The 22,600-nt window shown below is 40.1% G+C and overlaps 1 protein-coding gene across 9 annotated transcripts in view; it reads right to left on the reverse strand.

Annotated features, from left to right (window-relative positions):
* RALGAPA2 (Ral GTPase activating protein catalytic subunit alpha 2) overlaps window positions 1-22,600 on the reverse strand; it is a 311,877-nt gene that overhangs the window by 228,473 nt on the left and 60,804 nt on the right. For 8 of the 9 annotated variants that reach the window (XM_032859300.1, XM_032859299.1, XM_032859298.1 and 5 more), the window contains 5 exons: window positions 14,095-14,138; window positions 11,453-11,630; window positions 10,556-10,671; window positions 6,708-6,846; window positions 4,742-4,941 (listed from right to left, as the gene is read on the reverse strand). In XM_032859300.1, coding sequence (XP_032715191.1) covers window positions 4,742-4,941; window positions 6,708-6,846; window positions 10,556-10,671; window positions 11,453-11,630; window positions 14,095-14,138 — 677 coding nt within the window. Of the gene's footprint in view, window positions 1-4,741; window positions 4,942-6,707; window positions 6,847-10,555; window positions 10,672-11,452; window positions 11,631-14,094; window positions 14,139-22,600 lie in introns of those variants that run through there. The other variant, XM_032859304.1, reaches the window with a different exon arrangement.

Below are 22,600 nucleotides of genomic sequence, written 5' to 3' on the forward strand. Positions count from 1 at the left end.
GCAGCCTGCACCGCCTGGGTAGAGCTCTAGACACAGAAAGTACTGGAGTGGTAGTCAACAAACAAATGTATTTGTGCAACATAGAAACTCCTCTAGGGTTGTCAATTTGTGGGATTCACTTTTTCTAACTGTTCACCCCATGAAATACAATTTCAGGAAACCCACAGCCCGTGGATCATTATTAAAGGGCACATTCAGACTCAGTCAAAGTGTAACTAAGGATTATCATACAAATAAATACGGTATCATTCAAAAAAGCTGATACCACCTCAAACTTTCTTTTCCATTCCCAAATGGGCTTTTATGGGTTTTAATGTCAATTAATGTGTTTACAGAACAGGTAAAAAATGGCAACTACTTAAATTTTAACATCAACACTTTCTTTTCTCTAATGTATGTTGAAGTACTTTTATCTCATACAAATATGAATTACTAAGGATTAAATCATACTTCGCTGAACACATTTTCAGCTAAAATGATGCACCAAGATGTACAGCTTTGGTCAGGCTTATGCTGTTGTTGTCAACACAGTATACGGGGTATAAGAGCTACTGTCTTTTCGTTCTCCCATGGATATTTGTTCTACCAGATTCTTCAAGTGGTAAGAAAACTTAGTCTAGAAGATACACTAATTCCTCTCCTTCCTGGTGAAAAAATACTGTTAAAGGCATTCGTTTTAGATCCAGAGGCAAATCCACTTTGCAAAAAAACACACAAAAAAGCTCTCAAACATGATATTCAATACAGTGATAAGGGCAAAAGTGTAAACTCTATTTGGAAACAGCACTTAAAATACTGTTTTGAAGGGCTTTTACAACAGCAGTATATTCTGTGAAAAGAGATTTTGGATCAACTGATGGAGTCATATTACTTTACCTAGGCAAAATTAGATTAAATTTGAAATTCCAAACAAAAACTTTTAGGACACAAATGAAATTATATGTGCTTTTATTCCTGCAACTGTCTCCAAAATCTAATATTCAATGGTTTAAATTGCTGCATTTCTCATTCGCAATGCAGATGAAGAGAGGAACACAGCAGACACATGTGAGATGAGGTGTGAGGCACAGAAGGGAATGCAGGAGGCAACTCATCAGCTGAATAGTGACTCCCCCAAAGATGTCCATACCCTAATCCCCAGAAGCTTTGAGTACCTTACCTTACCTGGCAAATAGGATTTAGCAAGCATGATTAAATTAAGGTGTGAGGGGGGAGAGATTATCCTGAATTATCTGGGTGGTCCCAATGTAATCATGAGGATCCATAAGGAGACAGGAGGATCAGAAACAGAAGGCAATGTGAAGAAGGAAACAAAGGGATAAAAGGTGATGTAATGAAGGGCCACAAGCCGGGGAATGCAGGCAGCTCTAGAAGCAGGACAAGGCAAAAAAATGGATTCTCCAGAACGTGTTCCTCCAGGGGGTATAGCTCAGTGGCGGAGCATTTGACTGCAGAATGTGTTCCTCCAGAAGGAACACACACCTGCCAACATCCTGATTTTACCACACCGAGACTGATTTTGAACTTCTGAGCTCCAGAACTGCAATATAATCAATTTGTGTTGTTTAAAGCCACTGAAAGTTTGTCATTTGCTACAGTGGCACTAGAAAACCAGTAGAACAACTCACTGTGAGACATATTGAGAGTCTGTACAATGGGAGTGACCATTTCTATGTTCGGCTCTCTGCAGGGTGTGGTAGCACTGGACCTGGATAGTTGACTGCCAGCACCCATTCCCCATCCCTGATAGAACCCCAGTGCTCTGTGTGCCTCCTCCCCTGCAGCCCAGGTCATGGGAAGCTGGCCCCATCCACAGTACCAGGGAAGGGCTCTGTCATGGAAGCCAGTCATGTCCCTTCTAGGCCATTCACATAGCCAACTGTATGAGAGTCAGTGCCTTGTTACTGTTCTAGGAGAGACAGGTAACCTAAGTTGTTCTACTCACACAAATGGGAAGGGCTTTACAGAAGTATCTGAGTTGTCTCTGAACATGAACAAGGAAGGCCATGCCCCTGCTGTTGGCAGCCATCTTACAGTAAGCAGGGAGTGGAAGACAAATCTGCCAGAGGGAAAGGGGAGAGTAGGGAAAACTAGAGAGAATCATGGAGACAGTGTGAATTAACTACATTCTCTGCCAGTCGTGCCATGAGCTGCTTCTTCATGAGATTGAAATATTTCTTTTTTATCTTTTAAGACAGTTTGAGTTATGGAGTCTTTTTCTGTTAGGATGAGACAACCATCCAAACTGATTCAGGAGGTTAGACCTTTATGGACACTAAGAAAGCTAGATAATAAAACTAGATGACTCACAAGTGTGAGAAGTCTCCTTTCCAGCTAAGGAAAAAAAAATATGCTAGAACCTTGAATCCGTGGTTAATCTGCTATTCTTGCTACTTTTCATCATCCAACTGTATTTTTCAAAAAATGAGAAACTTACTCACTAAATACATTGATGGTTTTCTGAAATTTTGAAACCAGGTAGGCAGCAGTCACAGCCTTTAAACAGACTGTTTTGAATTGATTTAGTAATCACACAAGATACAATCTAAAATTTATCAAAGAGTGTGACTACATTTCTTATATACGATTTCATACAAACTTTTGTCTACCTGATGGATAAATAAAGGTCTCTCAATATGGTCCAGAACTAACAGTGTTCCCTGGCTCATAGTGAAATCCAGGGTCATTTTTATTTCCTCTTCCATGAACTTCTCCTTACTCTCCTTTTGTCTGTTTTACAATTGGACTGCTTGTCTTCTCAATTTGTAGGCACTCTCTATATATCAGAGGCACGAACTCCTTGAAAAACTCTGATGTTACAGATGCTTTTCACAGCCTATTGTCCGTATGTGGTTTTACTTTGTCTTTTGATAAACAAACCTTTTTTTTAAATAAAGTGACACCTCATTTCTTCTAGGGTTTGTGGGTCTGATCTCCACCTCAGGTAGTCTACCAATGGCCAAATTTATACAATTCCTCTAGATTGTCTCCTCAATTCTTTATCATTTTGTTTTTATATTTAGACCTTAAATCAATTTAGAACTTCAATCAATCTGACATCTGCTTACATATGTGATAGGAAGCAGGGTTCTAAGAAAGAGAGAAAGAAAGACAGACTGACAGTTCTTTCAGCTCTGAGGGTTATATATTAGATTCAATGTTCAATGCTACTCTGTCCCATTTTCTAGAAGGAACTGGTAGTTTCTATCTGGAATTCTGATAATTTTTTCTTAATCCCTGAAAGTCAAAGAGGTTTATGTATGTTTAGGTTAGTGTCTGTTCAGCTAATTCTCCCTGGGACTAGAAGGCCTTGTGAATCAAAGGCATGACTTTCTTTCAGCTCAAGTAAATTCTGCATTAGTTCACTTATCACTTCTGATCTTTTCTCCTTTTTTCCTCATGATACCTGCAAGATAGGTCTGGACCTGACCTCAGATTTTATTTATTCATTTCTGATTTCCAGCTCTTTGAATTTTTCCTCAGCATTATGAGATATTCCTTTGGAAAATCACTTTGTTCTCAGTACTGATCATTACTGTTTACAGTTTTCCTATTACATTTTTAAACTAATGAATTTAAGGTTTTTTTAAAGCTTTCTTTTATTTTTATTTTTTATAAAGATTTTTGAAATTTATTTGACCCAGAGAGAGAACAAGAGACTGAGCACAAGCAGGGGGAGTGGCAGAGGGAGAGGGGTAGGGAGAAACAGACTCCTTGTGGGGAGCAGGGAGCAGGGACCCCAATGCAGGGCTTGATCTCAGGCAGACACTTAACCAACCGAGTCACCCAGGCGCCCCAAAGGTTCCTTTAAAAATCTTCAGTAAGTATTTTGGTGCTCTTTACTGGAACTGTAGCCCCCTCAGATGTCCTCAACAATAAATTTCTCCAGCTCTGTAGTCAGTTCTTAATCAATGAGGACACATGCTCTGGACCTCAGTTTGGTGCTCCTCCACCAAGATGCTACCTGCCACTCAGATATGTGCACTCTTCCAGCTCAGGCCTAGTCACGCTTCTAGAACTCCAGGGCATCAGCGAACCTGCTCTAAGGGGACCATGCTTTGTGCATAAAAGCAGGCCCCTGCCATGAAGCAGCTGCTCTCAAACCTCCTCAAGTGGTCCTGCTCTACCCAGCACAAAGTCCCTAAGCAACTCAATCTGCTAGGAAAGCCCATTTCTCTGTGACCAAGGACCAGAAGAGAGGGAAGGTACACCATGGGCCGCACAAAGAAAGAGGTCTTCACTGAAGGCCTTCGAGAGAGACAGCCTTTTCTTCCAGGCATTCCATGATGGCACCCCAAAATTCTGAGATGCTCTTCCACTCCTCCCCCTGAGATCCCAAAAGGGCACTTGGGAGTTGCATGGGTCCTTCCAATAGCCCACTTAAATGATTCCTGAGGGCCTGCCTGGTGCTGGGGATTGGCAAAGGCAACACACGCCCCTGGTCTTATGCTCTGAGGTCACTGGTACTTGAGCAAAGGAGGAAAAATCAGACGGTCCAGGAGCTATTTTCTCAGAACATCTCCCTGGCCCCCAAGATCACTTTGTCATGGCAATGTCAACAGAGCACAGCAAGTGCTACCTCAGAGCTCCCTGACACCTCAGCAATAGAGAGAGAGCCCACCCATAAACCCAATCCCTAGAACCACCATCCTTGAGGAACCAAAAACCCTAAGAGTCAATTACTTTGCTATGTGTTAGCATATTTTTATCTATGTAAAAGATAAGAAGATGAATGGCATACCTGTATGATTTTGGGCAGTACATCAACTCCATTTTTAGTGTTTTGGGCTGTAGTTAGATACTTCTTTTCCAAAAAGAAAGTTACAATCCATTTAATAAAAACAACACGAGCTGCCATGTATGGAATTTTTGTACTGTAAATGTTTTCATTGTCTCGAGTTGTAGTAATGTACACTGGCTTTGGTCTCAAATGAGGGATGTCTGAAAGAAAAAAGAATACTGGATTAGGTGAGTGAGTGTAACCCCCACAAACAGCTCAGTTTTTAACAAAGCAGATACACATTTGGTTGTATGAACAGCAACTAAAATTAAAGTACCAGAAATTCTTAAAAATGACATCTTTTGGTAGACTTGTTTCTAATTCTGCCTTGCAATCTGACCAAGATGGGACAGTGGCTACTGTTACTGCTTGCTTGTTACAGCTATGGCATACAGCTATGGAAGTACTAAGCTAATAACTCTCTAACAAATTTCAGTAATAATATGCGACTCTAATGTAAAAATATTTTCACATACATTATAACAAATTTAATTTTATTTTAGGACTGAAACATATCTAAAAGCATGTATAGACATTTTTCATCATTTTAGGTATTTTATTACTTTTCAATTATTTTAGGTATTTTAACATCCAATACTACACTAATCAAATCTATGAGACTAGTTTTAAAGCCTTTCCCTTTAGATGAATCCAAAGAATAGAATCAGTATCAACTACTTTATGTCTGAAAGAATTCATCTTTGAAGTATTAGACATCACCATTTTCATTCTTTTTTATTCTTTAAATGAAAATCCTTTTTCATTCTTTAAATTTCATAATCAAAACAAAAAATTACATGGTATTGGATTTGAGCTGCAACTTGCTGTATGTCCAATTCTCTAACTTTCATACAGCTGGTGGTACCTGCGTGAGGCAGACAAGTTCTCAACAAAGAACTTGATTTTCAGTATATTAAAGTGTACTACGTTTTCCACAGTGAATATAGACTATTTACAAAATCAGAAACTAGTTCTGAAAAAAATACCCACATACAGATAACTAACAAATACATCTATCAATAACTCTAAAGGTTAGTACTTCTACATCTTTTGAAATGCATCAAGTTTCTGCTGTTTTCCCCTGATCCAAGCGTGCACATGTGTGTGTATATAAATAAACACCCAAAGACAACTGATTAGTAGTCCACATTCCCCAGATGGATTAATGTCTACTGTGACCTTTTCCCCTCCAAAATTATTTCTGATTATTCATTTTAACTAATTTTGCCTGCTTTCAAACTATAGGGAGAAGAAAATTTGCCTCTCCGCCCCAGCACCAATCAAAGGGATACTTCTGTCCTATGAGCCTTCATTTTTCATAGAAGAAAAACTTCAGCAGCCAAACTAGAAATTCCTTCATGTTTCCTTCCTTTCTGAGGCTTATTGTCCCTAGGTTGCCCAGCTGCCCAAATATTGGCCCCTCCATAAGAAGCTGTACGTAGCACCTGTTGGATGAAAGATCCAGGATAAAAGAAAGGGCCTACTGTGGGCAGCTGCATGGCCTGGGCTGGCCTGCCTCCCCATTGGCCAAGGTCTGTAGTCACCATACCCCACCACCCATAAGAAAAGACTTAAGGAAATGCAAACTTTAACATCCTTGTGTGAGATAATGAACATGGTCTTCAATGAAGAGTTTCAGTTAAAAAAAACCTTAGAAGACTTTAAACATAATTACATCAAAAAAAATCATGACACATACCGAATTATTTCTGAGTACAGGAGCCACAGTCTCCCTGAGGTACAAATAAATAGTTTGTACAAATAGGTAAAATCATTTATTAGGAAACTTTAAACCTCTTAAAATAAAGTTACCATTAAATATAAGAATAAGAGGACTATTCTACTTAAAATAAACAAAAGTCACTTTGAAAGAGAATGGACAGCTTCCCTGTGGACATCCACTATACACGTTCCAATCAGTACTTACCAAGTACAGGTTTGTAGATGTTTGTTAACTTAGTAAATGATGGAAATAAATGAGGAAGATAATACTTTCGAAACAATGTAAAAAGAAATTTAAAACCAGTATCTTGATTCTCCTTATTCTTCCACTCCAAGCTTGCAGCCTTTGGATAATATGTGGGAAAGAACATATGTACATTTACATTTTAACTTAATGTCTACTAAACTGAAATGCTGTTATCTTAGTAAAATTCCTAACCTAAATAAAAAAAAAACCTATGTTGACAAATACTGCTGACAATCATGTAATGAAATCGTATCTTATAACTCAAACAATGACAAGAATGAATATTTCAAAATAAAATGGTTAACTATGTTAAAGATATTTTTACTGAGTATTGAAAAAAATCAACCAACAATATAATATGTTTTTAAACTTGTTCTATTCATTACGCCTGTATTTTTTTTTCCAGCAGTTCTCTATAATGACTTAACATTCTTTCTGTCCTTAAAACATTTAGTCAGATATAATCTGGTACTTTTTTTTATTTAACTCAAAAAGGGCCATTTATAATAAACAGGAATTAAGGAAATAATCCCTTGCAAGAATTTCACCCAATATTACCTGCATGAAAAATCAGTATCATCAGAAGGTAAAGCTACAGAAACTTGGAAAGTGCATTGTCCTTATTAAAAGCAATCCCCAGGCTAAGATAAACCAGGCCTGCCTGCCAGTCCAGCTACACCTGTCACAGGCTCTTAATACTGGTTAGAACACAGAGCACTCTAAAGCATAGCTTTCCAACCTCCTTCATGTCACAGCCCACTTAAAAAGTGGAAACATCTGTGCAGCAGCAGAGGTCAAGGGATGGGGGTTTTTGGCTGCCCCTGGGGCAGAGGGGCTCCACGTCCATAGCCTTTCAGCAGTTCTCGGGGTGAGCCAAGGGAGAAAGTCTGCTCGAGGACTCAGTAGAGAGAATGGAGGGAAGAAGAGTGGGATGGATACAAACATAAAAGTCTGCACGCGATTCAGGGGGTTCACAGTCTGCTTAAAAATCCCCACCCTATAACACCAGCATCCTTCCTCCAGTGGGATTCTGGGGATTATGTGATATCTGAGGTTGCACAGCTCTTTAGCAACACATCTAGAATGAGACCCAAGTGCCCCAATACATCCAACTTCTCAATACTCCATGCCAACCTCTGGGGACAGATGGAATGTCCTACCACTTCTGAACAGGTGGAATTTGAAATGCAGGTGGAATGGGCCAGTAGGGCCAAAATGCACAGCTTCTAGAAGACAACATAATACTCCGGTCTGCTCTCGGGACTTTGGAGTCCTTGTGTTTCTGATGCTGGCCAAAGGAAACGGGAGAGGAGAGCAGACAAGATTGTCCAATAGGACAGAGTAGTCAGAAAGGGAGGCAAGGACCGAATCTTGAGGGACAGCAGAGAGAAACAACCCCATTAAGAAAACGGGCAAGAATTCCTGCCTCACATTTCATCCATTTTGAGTTTATCTTTGTGAATGTTGTAAGAGAATGGTCGAGTTTCATTCTTCTGTATATAGCTTTCTAATTTTCCCAGCACCATTTATTGAAGAGCCAAGAGGCCCTTCAACAGACAAATGGATAAAGAAGTTGTGGTTCATATATATGTGGTTCATATATATATTCCATTGTATAATGGAATAGTACTTAACCATCAGAAAGGATGAAATACCCACACCTAAATGGTGGCATTTGGGTTAACACGGATGGAACTGAAGGGGATTATGCTAGGTGAAGTTAATTTAAGTCAAGCAGAGAAAGATAATTTTCACATGGTTTCACTCATATGTGGAACATAAGGAATAGCACAGAGGACACGGAGAAGGAAGGATAACTGAAGGGGGGAAATCAGAGGTGGGAGGCAAACCACGACAGACTATGGACTCTAGCAAACAATCTGTGGGGTTCAGAGGGGAAGGGGGTGGGGACATGGGGTAGCTGGGTGATGGGTGTTAAGGAGGGCATATATTGTAATGAGCACTGGCTGTTAAATGCAAATAATCAATCACTGAACACTACATCAAAAACTAATGATCTATTGTAAGGTGACTAATATAACACAATATATATAAATTAATTAATTAATTAATTAATTAATAAAAGAAAGTAAAGTGGCAAAAAGAAAGGGAGGAGGAAAGTAGGAAGAAAACATTAGGAGAGGAGAGAATATCATGAAGAAGGGGCAGTCATTGTCAGATCACCTGAAAGATTAAGTAAGGCAAACACTAAAGTGTCCTTCCTCTGGACTTGACCTCTAGACCTCCTTCATGGTCTTGGGCCTCTGTCTCAGCAGTGACAGGGCAGAGGCAGGTGGCAGTGAGTGTCAGGAGAGGAGGTGGACTGAGCAGAAATTATAACATCAACAAACTTGGTTGTGGAGAACACAGAGACTGGACAGAGTTCCCAGGAAGAACTCAGAGACGTGAGGAGTGCTGGCTGAGAAAAGAATTCGGTAGCTTCTTTTGGAACCATACCAGAAATGCAGACTAGGGGAAAGAGATCATGATCTGAAATCATGAACTAATGATAGTAACTCTGTATTCAGTTGGTAAACTCAGAGAAAGGAACACATGATATCAAGTAGGTCTGTGCTGGTGGCACTGAGAGATACCTCCACATGCTTTTGCCCAAATCTTCCTGCCTGCTCTGCCTATTCCTGATCTGCCTGGTCAGCCTCTGGGCTTGCCTCCTCCTCCACCCCGCTAGCATACAATCAGGGGCCAGGAAGAAGCAAAGAGGCAAAAATAGACTCATGTACTATGACGTAATAGAAAACACACATGGGCCTCTGCCCCCATTTCCTGGCACAGAGACCCTAAAACCCTTGTAATTTCCTAAGTTATAAGAGCACTGGGAGCACCTTTTCTTCTAGTAACAACTCTGGGTGGGCTCCCAGATGGCTCCTGAGTGAGGACTCCTCAGCAGGAAGACCACACCACACCATGACTTGAACTTAAGAGTGTTCAGCACCCTCACCCCATCCCCTCCATTCCTCCAGAGAGGGGAGAGGGGCTGGAAGCGGAGCATGTCCATGTGAGGAAGGCTCCATAAAAATCCCAGTAACCAGGGGTTTCAGGGAACTTCCAGGTGAGTAATCATATCCATGGAGCAGGAGGGTGATGAACCCCAACCCCACAGGAACAGACATTCCCGTGCTTGGGACCCTCCCAGACTGTGCCCTTTGTGTCTCTGCATCTGGCTGTTCATCTGTATCCTTTATCATACCTTTCATAAATTGCTGAATGAAAACAAATGTTTCCCAGAATTCTGTGAGCCACTAGGTTGAACCTGAGGAGGAGTTGAAGGAACCCCTGATTTGTAGCCAAGTTGTAGAGAAGTTGTAGGTAACCTGGGCCCCTCCTACTTGTGACTGGCACCTGAATGTGATGGAACAGTCTCACGGGACTGAGCCCTTAACCTGTGGGATCAGATGCCATCTCAAGGCAGACAGCGTCAAAGCTGAGTGAAACTACAGGACACCCAGCTGGTGTCGCAGAGTTGCCTGGTGAGGGAAAAACCCACACACTCAGTAACCACAAGTATTAGAAGTGAAGTGTTCTGTGTGAATGTGGTAATAATATGAAAGTAGATGGGAGAACTGAATTGTTTCCTTGACATAAACACTCACACAAAATATTATGTATGCCAGGTCTTTGCTGATGTTATCTGGCACATATTCTAGTTCTAGTGAAGTACCACAAAGAATCACCTCAAAGAAAAAGCAAAATTAAAAATATGGATGAGCTGGAAGAAAAGATGCAAGGTTTTCTCTTTCCCATCGAGAGGAAGACCATTCCTGAATTATCCATGATTTTGCTCTTACCTGAATAACCATATATTTCAACAGTATTTGAAGAAAAAAGCATGTTTGGTCCTCAGCGATCTTTTCCCCTGATATGGCTGGCAGGAGCGGGGTGATTTCTTCTGGATATATCTTTGCTGCAGAATAGGGAAAAAATAAAGGAGAGTTCTTTCACCAAAGTTCAAAGGGTTTTTTAAAAATGGCCTCCATTAAAATCCATCTGCCCCTCCACTGGAACCTGCTCACACTACACTCCAGGCCAGTGTGCATCAAGGGCTTGGAAATATGGTACAAATGCCCATGAAGCCACCTCTCCCTCTAAACCATTCTTCTCTCTGCCAAATTCTGCTTTGGTGAGCCTAAGGATCAAGTACCTGTCACTGGGCAATAAAGTGATATGCATTAATCAATCAATGGCCCTAATGGGCAAGTTTCTTAAAAACTCATGGGACACAGATGGCTGCCATGACTACTCCCAGGAGGCAGCTACTGTCCTTCCATCAATGCAGCATGAAAATACACAGCTGGTGAGCAGATGAATGTCCACTCATGAAACAATCATGATGAGGACAATAAACAATAGTTTCAGATGTTGGGTTTAAATCTCATTCACAGCCATAAAAACACTCCAGATATATGATATGTCTCTACTTCCTGCCATTCCCAACATCTGATTCCTCCCTTCCATTCCTGTTTCCACCACTTCAGTAAATGTCTCCTGTCCTTATTTCATACAAAATAGGCTCTGATTCTTTCTAATGTCTGTAAGACTTTACTGTGAATATGAGCAGGGAATGATTCCTCCTCCGAACCCATCTACGAAATAAAGATTTTTATTCAGGATCATGACAAACCGAGGAATCCCTCAATAGAACTTCAGAGTCATTTCAACCTGTAAGGCTGGTTAATGCTTCTCACCATCAGCCACACCAGGGCTAGGATTGATGAGTGTCTCCAGTGTACATGGCCCTCTGGATGACATGATCGCTGGGAAACCAGGCACGAGGCAAGCAAAAATCAGCACCTGCTCTTCTGCACAGTTTGTCTGAAGTGCTTGAAGCCACAGAAGAAACAGCCTGATTCCTTCACATCTTATCTAAAAACAAAATTAAAGGCGACAAATTTAAACACATGTTTATGCAGAGATGCAGTGCAACACAGATTCAGTTCTGAGAAAGAAAAACTAGAAGTTAAAGGTACTGTTAAATTCCTGAACAAAGTTCTTAGTGACAAGGAAGTAGTTGTGCCGCAAGAAGCACAAGGGTGAGAACTTGGGGTCCGGAGCCACAGTGCCTGGGTTCCAATGCAGGCTCTGCTGCTTGCTGGCTTAGCTGTGGCCAGTGGAGAACCACTGAACTTTTCTCTTTGCATCAGTCTACCCCTCAGAAAAATGGGGATCATAACAGAATTTACCACAAAGCACTGGCACACGGTTCAGTGACTTACAACAGTGCCCATACCATCAACAATTGGTTAATCACAAAAACAATGCAAAGATAATCGTCCTCCAAATTTACAGTGTGCTTTGAATAGGGTTTTTGTATGTCACTACAATATGCACATGTATCATGTAATGTTCTTGAAAAATTTCAGAGCTAAGTAAGACCCTGAAGACCTGGCTCAGTGGGACAGGGCAGCTCTCCAGCTTCCCTGCCTCATGTCCCTACTCTGCTCTCCCCAACAGCTTCCCTTTGCGCGCCCAGCATGACTTGGTGGAATACATCACTCAAGCAGATGGGCCCTGTGTCCTCCTCTACACTTACTTTCAGCTCTACCCCATTCCTAGAATTCAGGTAAGTACTTCTGTTTCTCTATTTCTAAATGGCTGAAAGGATAACACCAATATAAGAAATGAAATAAGGAAAAGAGATGAATAACAAGTCAAATGAAGCTGAAAGATGCAGTGAGCTCCAAATGCAGGCACCTGAGCTGAGTTGCCTGATCACCTCTCAACTGCACCAAGGTGGTGCAGATTCCTTAAGAGGAAGTATTTAAGCCAAACGTGAGGCTCTCCTGGAAAGCTGAAAGAAGAAAGGGGAAGGGAGAGAGAAAGGGAGAGGGAGAGGTGAAGGGAAAAGGGAGAGGGGAAAGTGAGAGGGAGGGAGAGGGAAAGGGAAGGGAGAGGAAGGGGAGGGGAGGGGAGGGGAGGGAAGGAGCAAACTTCACTGACTTCCCATAGAAGTAAAATACACCAAGACAGATCCTGTGTCTGGAGACAGTTCTACCCCATCAACAGTGGATTCCAGGACACACTCTCAGACATGCCCAGAGACACACCATAGCTGAGCACAAACCTTCATGACCACTCACACCCATCCTCCTCTGCCCAAGCAGGCAAAATAAGTAGTGACATTGCTGAATATAACAGACAAAAAATGACATGGCTCTATGTATATCTAACCAAATTAGATTAAATTTAACAGGAGAATAGTTTCTACAAAATTCTACCATATCTCCAACTTTTTTCTTAACTGCATTTAACTATAAATAAGGCCAATAATAAACATGAGGTCACAAAATCGTAAGTTTTAACTATGATTCTCTTTTTTTGTTTTTGTTTTTAAATTTATTTGACAGACAGAGATCACAAGTAGGCAGAGAGGCAGGCAGAGAGAGGAAGGAAAGCAGGCTCCCTGCCGAGCAGAGAGCCCGATGTGGGGCTCGATCCCAGGACCCTGGGATCATGACCTGAGCTGAAAGCAGAGGCTTTAACCCACTGAGCCACCCAGGTGCCCCTAACTATGATTCTTAATTAAAATAAGAGGGATAAAATATTGTGAAGCTAGGAATAGCTCACCTCCCTTTTCAACATGTAAGAGATTGTTAACATAAAATTTAAGTGGTTATGAGTGTTTAAACTGGTATAAAACAAAAAATACATGAACTTATCAAAGGTACACACATAACTTGATTAGCTACAAGGGAATAACTTCCCATAAAATACATATTCCAGGCTGCTTCTTTTGCCATTTATGTTTTAGGGTCATCTTATTTAGTATCAAATGGCATCTATCAGTATAAAAGGTAGGTTCATTTTAAAATAAGCCACGTTAACCTAAAATACAAGATCAATCTGCTGCATTCAAGAGGAGTAAAGCTCTGCTGCTCTTTTCTCCCATAATAGTCCTCAAAACCGGCAAAAACAATTCAGAAACAACTATAATTTAACAAGACTACTGGAATGAACCGAATCAGCACATTCACTCTGAAGCTTGGAGAGGAACTGGCTTCCTCCCTTTCCTGATGATAAACGTGGAGCAGTTAGCATCTCGCCAATGGTTCCCTGACTGTATACAGCAGAGTCAAAATTAGAACTCCAAATTCCAAATTCTGAATCCCAAGCCCTGTTCTCTGAATATTTAAAGTGGGTATCACAGTAAGTTATGAAATTAAAACAAAAACTCTACCAATATTTGCCAAAAAATTTTCAATTGAAAATAAAAAGTCAGGTGGTGTTTAAAGATCCGCCCCCCCACAATGGCCTAATTTTGTCACTTTGAGGCACGAATAAATTTAAGAATGATGCAAAATTCCATTGCAGGTTCAGCTAAAATAAATACCTTAACAGAATTTCCAGTGTGTAGAAGCTTCTTTAAAGTTGAGCCTGAAAGTTTAAAACACTGAGTTAGGAACGGAGTCTGTAAATTTATACCATACACATAAAAAAACTCAAGATGGATTAAGATATATTTTCTTTCTTTCTTTTTTCTTTTTTTAAAGACTTTATTTATTCATTTGACAGACAGAGATCACAAGTAGGCAGAGAGACAGGCAGAGAGAGAGGAAGGGAAGCAGGCTCCCCGCTGAGCAGAGAGCCAGACTTGGAACTCGATCCCAGGACCCTGAGATCATGACCTGAGCTAAAGGCAGAGGCTTTAACCCACTGAGCCACCCAGGCACCCCTAAGATATATTTTCAAAGGTAAGTTATATAGAGAAAATGTGTACTTATGACAAAAGATACAATTTTTTAAGAAATAGAAAACTGACCTTCGGAAACAAAGCAATGTCATAGGAGAGAAAGATACCTTTAAGATGAAAGTACTTTAAATATGAACCTCTTTAAAACTCTTAAAAAAGAGTCAAAATGATTGCTATTAAAGTAACATACATGCCCACAGCAGTTTAGATGTAAATATCTCATCAGGCATAAAATAAATGATTTTTTCTAATCTCTAAAGTTAAAAATAAAACTTCTACTCACAAAACATTCTGATGAGAACATTCTACAAATACTCAAAATAGCATGTTTCTTTCCTGGTGGTGACAATCACATTTACGGGTTCAGTCCTCTAGTGGAATCTCTCTCTGGTTGCCGCCAAGGAGAAAAAATCAAAGTTTACTCAGAACTACACCAGTCAACTGCGAAAACTCTGGTGCTGCAGGCCGCTTCAGTGAGAAGTCTCTCTCATGAGGATGGAAACATATTACCTATTGTTCTGTAAATGTGTTCAGATCTTAGTATGGAGATGGCTTGGCAAACCCCACCTAAATATCAGGTGTAGGCTCTCAATGGGATCTTAACCTGAAAGAAGGAAGCAATCTTTAAAAAGAAAAATGTATTGGAAGTTAGGCAAAAAGACCTTCCCTTCCAAAATTTTCTGGGGAAAAAACTACGTAGGTCTCCTGATGAGAAGTTTTAGGCAATAATTAAAACTTGGACATCAAGTCGTATTTTCCCCACGACCTTATTTCAAAGAGATGTTCCACCAAGAAATAGAGCCAGTCTCAGCAAATTCCTACAGGTCATCCTGATGTGGATACATATATGCATGTTAGTCAAATGCATACAATTTTGTAACTGCTGTGCCATTTAGAATACTGGGGCTTAGTGGAAACTCACCATTGTTAAGACTACATGACAGCACTAAGTCACCAGTGGTTTGTGAATGAGTAAGGGAAGTTAAGGTGCCCTCCTCCCTCTACTTCTCCTGTCACCAAACCCTCTCTAATAATTTTTGGTCTAGAGCCAGCAGCTACTGGGCTAAAGCTCTCTCACAGCTATGGTTGAAGTGCCTGTGCTCACAGGACTGTTTTATCCCATACTTCTCCTTAATCTGGGGCCTTGTCTCTTGCCTCCATGTTCATCCATTCTTGGACAAAGTTTGGTGTGCCTCAGTTTAATATTGGCTCCAGTGTGCCCATGAGGACCTCAAGTGTCAACAGACACTCCACTCCTCAAGAGATCTAAGATCAAGTCTGCACACACCGCTCTCTTCCCAGACATCTGGCAATTCCATCATCTTGCAACACATTCTTGGAAACACTTTGTCCCGGTCATAGTGCATGACCACTGTTGTCAGCCCTTTTTCTTCTTAGAATAGGCCCACAGTTTTACTTTTAACATTTGGCTTACCCACAGTTGTCTATATCCAATCATTTCTACATGGAGAGAAGAAAAATACTCATACAAAGGACAGACTTTATAAAGAAGCAGAATGTCTGATCCATATCTGCCCATAGTCCATGACTTTTTTTTTTTAATTAACCTGATAATTTGTTAGAGCAGCAATGGAAAATGAATACATACATATTTGATCTATCCCATCTTGTTGTATTCTGAAACTCCTATAGGTGTGAAGTAGTACAGCTTGGGAGTTACAAACCAGAGTCAGAAGTCAGACTGCTAAGGTTCAAATCTAGGTTCTGTATTTACTGTATAACCTGAGTCAATTCCTTAACTCATTCCTGAGTCTTCTCATCTGTAAAACAGGATACTAACAGTGCCTACTACAGTAGATTGTTAATGAAGTTTTAAATGAGTTCATATATGCAAATGGTTAGGAGAGTGTCTACTATTTGAAAAGTATATTTTACCCACAAGATAAGGCATCAGCTATTCTCTAAGGCACTCTTTTATTTTTTATTCTTTCTTTCTTTCACTTTGTTTTTGAAGGAAGCTCTATGCCCAGCATGAAGCCCAACTCAGGGCCTGAACTCACAACCCTGAGATCAAGACCTGAGCTGAGATCAAGAGTTGGATGCTTAACTGACTGAGCCACCCTGATGCCCACTGAGGCACTCTTTAAATAAGAACAACATTAGAAAGAAAATTTGTGTAGTAGGGCCACATAGTATAGTGTTTCAACATGGAAATCAGGGATAAATACTTGAGAGCTTTGCATGGCCACTTTAATATCTTTTAAGGTCCTACGTTCACAAAGATATTGTTACTGTAACTACCATTATGAAATCCTTTTCATTTTAATTTCAAAAAGTTTCTCGCTATATATCACACCTTTTTGGACTTTTAAATACCCCATCCACACTATGGTTATGACCACCCCTATCTCCTTCAGATGCCTCTTCAACCCTAGTGGTTGCCACTATATTGATTCATGTGAAGAGAAAATGAATAAATGAGTAAATGAAATCTAGTTGGACTAGATTCTATGAATTAGATTCAATTAATTGGACTGATTCTATGAACTTTTAACTTCTATTCGCTAACTTGTATTCTATAAATATTCTTCAAATGTGAGTCTTATTGCTTTTAAAGAGGGCTGGATCTAGGACAAGAAGAGTGAGGGATCTGGACAAGATTTAAGGGAGCACCAAAAACTCAGTAATTAAAATAAGTACTATTTTAACAAAATAGCTTCTAAAAGTCAAAATCAATGCCAAAAAATCCAATGAACATTATTAAAGTTTTAAATAAGTACCAGAGTTCAGCTGAGCCATACTGGACCCTAAGGTAAAAGGAAAACTGTGTGCCACTATAGATAGGTTTTTAGGGGTTTTTGAATGGTTAATTTTTTTCCAGAACTTATTTAAGTGTTGAAAAAATAATGACAAAACAAAATCTCAATATCAAACAGTCAAAAAGTATTAAAACTCACCATTAGCTTAAGTATTTTGTTTATAACACAGAATACATTATAATTTTATTTTCCTGGCTTTAATGGAACAAATTCAGCAATATTTTCAAAATCTTCTTTGCTTATCTCATTTTCAACTGTGAGAACTGCAAGGCTTGACAATTTCTCTTGACAAAGTAACAATATTTAGATATCTTTTTAAGGCCAATAGCACAAACATAATCTAACATTATAAAATGGTTTATTACTTTGTTTCAATTTTTAAAAAAACTCTCTCTGTATCATGCTTCAAACCAAATAATAAACAAAGGCAGTATACCACACCAGGAAAGGCATAAGAACACGGAGAAACAGACATTGGGTTGAGCTAGCATGCAAGGTGTGTTGGAAAGTTGCCAGTCAAGCAAAAACACAGAACTTTCTGGCACTACAGTATCTGTAGTAAGCACTCAGAGGCTAATAATCCATGGAAGAATTTGAAATTAACTCAGAAGGAATCAAGGACTTAAATGTGAAACACATTAACTATAGAATTTCTAAAAGAAAACATAGAAGATCTTTGTGATCTTAGGCTAGGTAAAGATTCCTTAGGTCACCAAAAGCGCAATCCATATTAGAAAAATTTATAAACTGCACTTTATAAAAACTAAAAACTTTTCCTCTTTGAAGGGCACAATTAAGGGAATGAAAAGACAAGTCAGAGATGGGGAGAAAATATTTCCAAGTCACATAGCTGATAAAGCTATTAAATCTGGAATATATAAAGAACTTCAAAAATTCAATATTAAGAAGACAAACAACCCAATTAAAAATATGGTCAATCAATTTGAATGTAGAGGCTGCCCAAGACACACAGATGGAAAATAGCACAAGAAAGATGTTCAAGATCACTCATGATCTTGAGATGAGTACACTACTCATGAGAGAAGTGCAAATTAAATCCACAATAAGATACCACTACCACTAAAATGAAAACACTGATCACACTAAGTATCAGTGAGAATATAAAGTAACTACAACTCTCATACTGCTGGTGAGAATGTCAACCATTACGGGAAACAGTCTGGCTGTTAAACATAGAACTTTACACGATTCAGCCGTTCCATTCTCAAGAGACAGGAAAGCATGTGTGCACATACAGACTTGTACATAAATGTTTACAGTAGCTTTGTTTATAGCCAAACACTAGAAGCAACCCAAATGCCCATCAACAACTGACTGACTGGATAAACACACTATGCTGTATCTATACAATGGAATGCTATACTACTCAGAAATGAACTATTAATAACTGCACCAAGACAGAAGAACCTCAAAATAATTATATTGAGTGAAAGAAGCCAAACAAAGGAGAGTATTTACTATATAATTCTATTTCTGTAAGATTCTAGAAAATCACACTAATCTAAATTACAAAAAACAGATCAGTGGTGACCCGGGGACTGGGCAGGTGGGTGGGAAAAGGGCATAAGAAAACCACTGGAGGGGTGGGGAGGAGACAAGATTGTGGATGGTGGAGAAGTAGGAAGTGATGTTTCAACTGGTCCCCTAAAGTGAGCTGATTACCTACCAAAGAACTCTGATCACTCATGAAATCAGCCTGAGATTATAATTATACACTTCTGGATCTCTATGGAGGCAGAAGATGCCAGTGGACCGGTAAAGCGGAATGGGAACATCAGACTGATATCAGAAGATAAACAAAAAGGGGAGGGAGCCACCAGAAGCGACCTATTGGAAAGTAATACCCCAATAAAAGAGTGCCCGGTGATGAGGGACCAGCATTGGAGTCTGGTTGAAAGCACTCAAAAAGAGCAAAAGATCTTAAGGGGAAATTGGTGGAATTTGGTGGTTAGGGACAGGGACTTAAGCCCACGGACCCAGGACGGCCACCACTGGTGGGTGGAACCAGACAGCGCAGCGAAGAAGCCAGGTCTTGGTCCCTGAGCTGCCGGCGCGCCTGAGACCGTCTGGGTGGCAGTGCCCATTAGGGAGTCTGGTGTGACGCCAGCCTGTGCTCTCTAGAACCCAGCCTTTTGTGCTCTGCACGTGTGCTGCGCGACCAGAGTCTGAGTCGTGCTCCACACCCTCCCCTGAGAGAGGTCCATGCAGGCGCTCTCTAGGACCAGGAGATTCTGAACACCCTCAGCCTGGGCCAGTATGAAAATCTCAGTGTGCTATCTCTGGCTGGGACCTCTCTGGCAGTCTGGACCTGCCCAGACAGCCAAGGCTAGTTATTTCTCATGGTTTTGGGTACAAGCGGGAGTTCCTGTGACCCCAGAGACTGTGACTGGGGATGTGCTCTGCCAGTGGCAGAGGGGGAATTTATGTGCTCTGGAGCACCCAGAGGGGAACAGACTAAGGCTTCTCTCTGAGATGGAGTTCTGGGTGCAATTTGCTTTCCTCTAAACCTCCAAAGAACCGCAAAAAGCCACCAACGGGAGAAAAAACAAACAAACAAACAAACAAACAAAAAAACCTCCAGAGAACAAAAGCTTGGAAAACCAGTTTCCTCAGAGCCCAGCCCCTGGATGAGGGTAGGAGGACTCAACTCTAGCAAGACTCCCTGAAAAACCACGTGGAAGGCCCCTCCACCAGAAAGCCAGCCAAAAAACCCCCAAAAAACAAAAAAACAAGAGGACAACCACTACTTCATAGATACAACTTTTATTTTTAATTCATTCCCACTATTCTTTTTTTAAATATATAATTTTTACTATCACAATGAGATTTTCAGTATATCAAATTCCATAATAACCTTTAACCTGAACTTTTTTGATACATATACCTGTGTTTTTCTTTTGCTTTTCTATTTATTTATTTATTTATTTATTAATATTCATATAGAGATAAGCTTCAAGGTAATTCCCTTTCTCCAATCAATGTTACCACTATTTGTAGACCAGTTTTAATCCCCCTTTATCTCAGGAAAGTTGAGTCCTTTAACAAAGATATCAAGATACATCCAGGAAGAATCAAAATAACCTCCTCGCCCACACAGAATTTATAACCACCTTCCCATCTTTTTCTTGTCAGTGTTTCTGTGTATTTGTTTATGTTCTGGTAGTACATAAATCTTATACTTGGGGTTCATTTTGACTGGGTTCTTTTTATTTATTTATTTTTTTTCCCCCCTCTTGTCATCTACTTTTGTTGGTCTTTTTCTTTGTCTGTTTTTTGTTTGTATACTTTATAAATCTTACCTTTGGGGCCCATTCGGGCTGGGCCTTCTCTTTTTTTTTTTTTTCCTTTCTTTTTTTTTTTCTTTCTTTTTTTTTCCTCTCTCTCTCTTTTTCTTTTTTCTTTCTTTTTGGTGGGGACTCTTGATTGCTCAGAAGCGTTCCAGAGTGCACCTTGCCTGCACCATGGCTGATACATTCAGCTACATATCCATTCAGCCATCTCTCACCAAAATGACTAGGAGGAGGAATGCCCAACAGAGGAAAAATTCAGAGACTGGGCCCTCTCCATCAGAGCTTTTGGATATGGACATAAACAGTATGTCGGAAAGGGAATTGAGGCTAACAATTATCCAGGCAATAGCTAGGCTGGAGAAGGCCTTTGATGACAAAATGGAATTGATTAGGGCAGAAGTGAAAACCACCAGAGATGATGTTAATAATGCTCTCAATGAGTTCCAATCTAATCTAAATTCCCTAAAAGCTAGGGTAACTGAAGTAGAAGACAGAATTAGTGATCTGGAGGACAAACTGATAGAGAAAAAGGATGAGGAAGAAGACTGGAACAAAAGTTTAAAGGGCATGAAGACAGAATTAAGGGAAATAAATGATGCCATGAAATGTCCCAACGTCAGAATTATTGGAATCCCTGAGGGGGAGGAGAAAGAAAGAAGACGAGAAGATATAGTTGAACAAATTCTCCATGAAAATTTTCCCAATTTGGCGAATGGAACCAGCGTTCCTGTACTAAATGCAGAAAGGTTTCCCCCAAAGATCATAGAATCTAGAAAGACCTCAAGATACCTAATTGTGAAAATGATGAATCATAATTTTAGACAAAAACTCTTGAAAGCAGCTGGGGAAGAGATTCCTTAAGTACAGAGGAAAGCCCATCAGAATAACGTCAGACCTGTCCATAGAAACCTGGCAAGCCAGAAAGGGCTGGCAAGATGAATTCAGGGCACTAAGAAGAACATGCAGCCAAGAATACTTTATCCAGCAAGACTGACATTCAAAATGGATGGAGAGATAAAGAGCTTCCAAGACCAGCAAGGGTTAAAAGAGTCTGTGACCACCAAGCCGGCACAACAAGAAATATTAAGGGGGGTTCTATAAAAGAGGGAAAAAACCAAGATTATCATTGAACAGAAATATATGGAGTCAATCTAACAAAAGACTTCACAGGTAACACGATGTCAATAAAAATGTATCTCTCAATAATCACTCTCAACATGAATGGCCTAAATGCACCCATAAAACGGCACAGGGTTGCAGATTGGACAGAAAGACAGGACCCATCCATATGTTGTCTACAAGAGATCCATTTTGAACCTAAGGATACATCCAGAGTGAAAGTGAAGGGATGGAGAAGCATCTTTCATGCCAATGGGCCTCATAAGAAGGCTGGGGTAGCAATTCTCATATTGGATAAATCAGATTTTAAATTAAATACTGTAGTCAGAGATACAGAAGGACACTACATCATTCTTAAAGGGACTATCCACAAAGAAGATTTAACAACTGTAAATCTTTATGCCCCCAATATGGAAGCAGTCAATTACATAAGAAAACTGTTAATTGCACCCCTGGGTGGCTCAGTAGGTTAAGTCTCTGCCTTCGGCTCAGGTCATGATCCCAGGGTCCTGGGATCGAGACCCACATTGTGCTCTCTGCTCAGCAGGGAGCCTGCTTCCCTTCCTCTCTGCCTACTTGTGATCTCTGTCTGTCAAATAAATAAATAAAATCTTTAAAAAAAAAAGAAAGAAAACTGTTAATTAAGATAAAGAGTCATATTGATATGAATACATTAATAGTAGGAGATCTTAACATGCCATTCTCAGTAATAAATCATCCAAGCAGAAAATCAATAAAGAAACAAGAGCATTGAATGACACATTGGACCAGATGGACCTCATAGATACATACAGAACATTCCACCCTAAAACAACAGAATACTCATTCTTGTCGAGTGCATATGGAACCTTCTCCAGAATAGACCACATACTGGGTCACAAATCAGGGCTCAAATGATACCCAAAGACTGAGATTATTCCCTGCATATTCTCAGAT

The sequence above is a fragment of the Lontra canadensis genome, unplaced genomic scaffold, assembly GCF_010015895.1.
Source record: "Lontra canadensis isolate GAN:19392208 unplaced genomic scaffold, GSC_riverotter_1.0 scaffold16, whole genome shotgun sequence".
NCBI classification, from domain to species: domain Eukaryota; kingdom Metazoa; phylum Chordata; class Mammalia; order Carnivora; family Mustelidae; genus Lontra; species Lontra canadensis.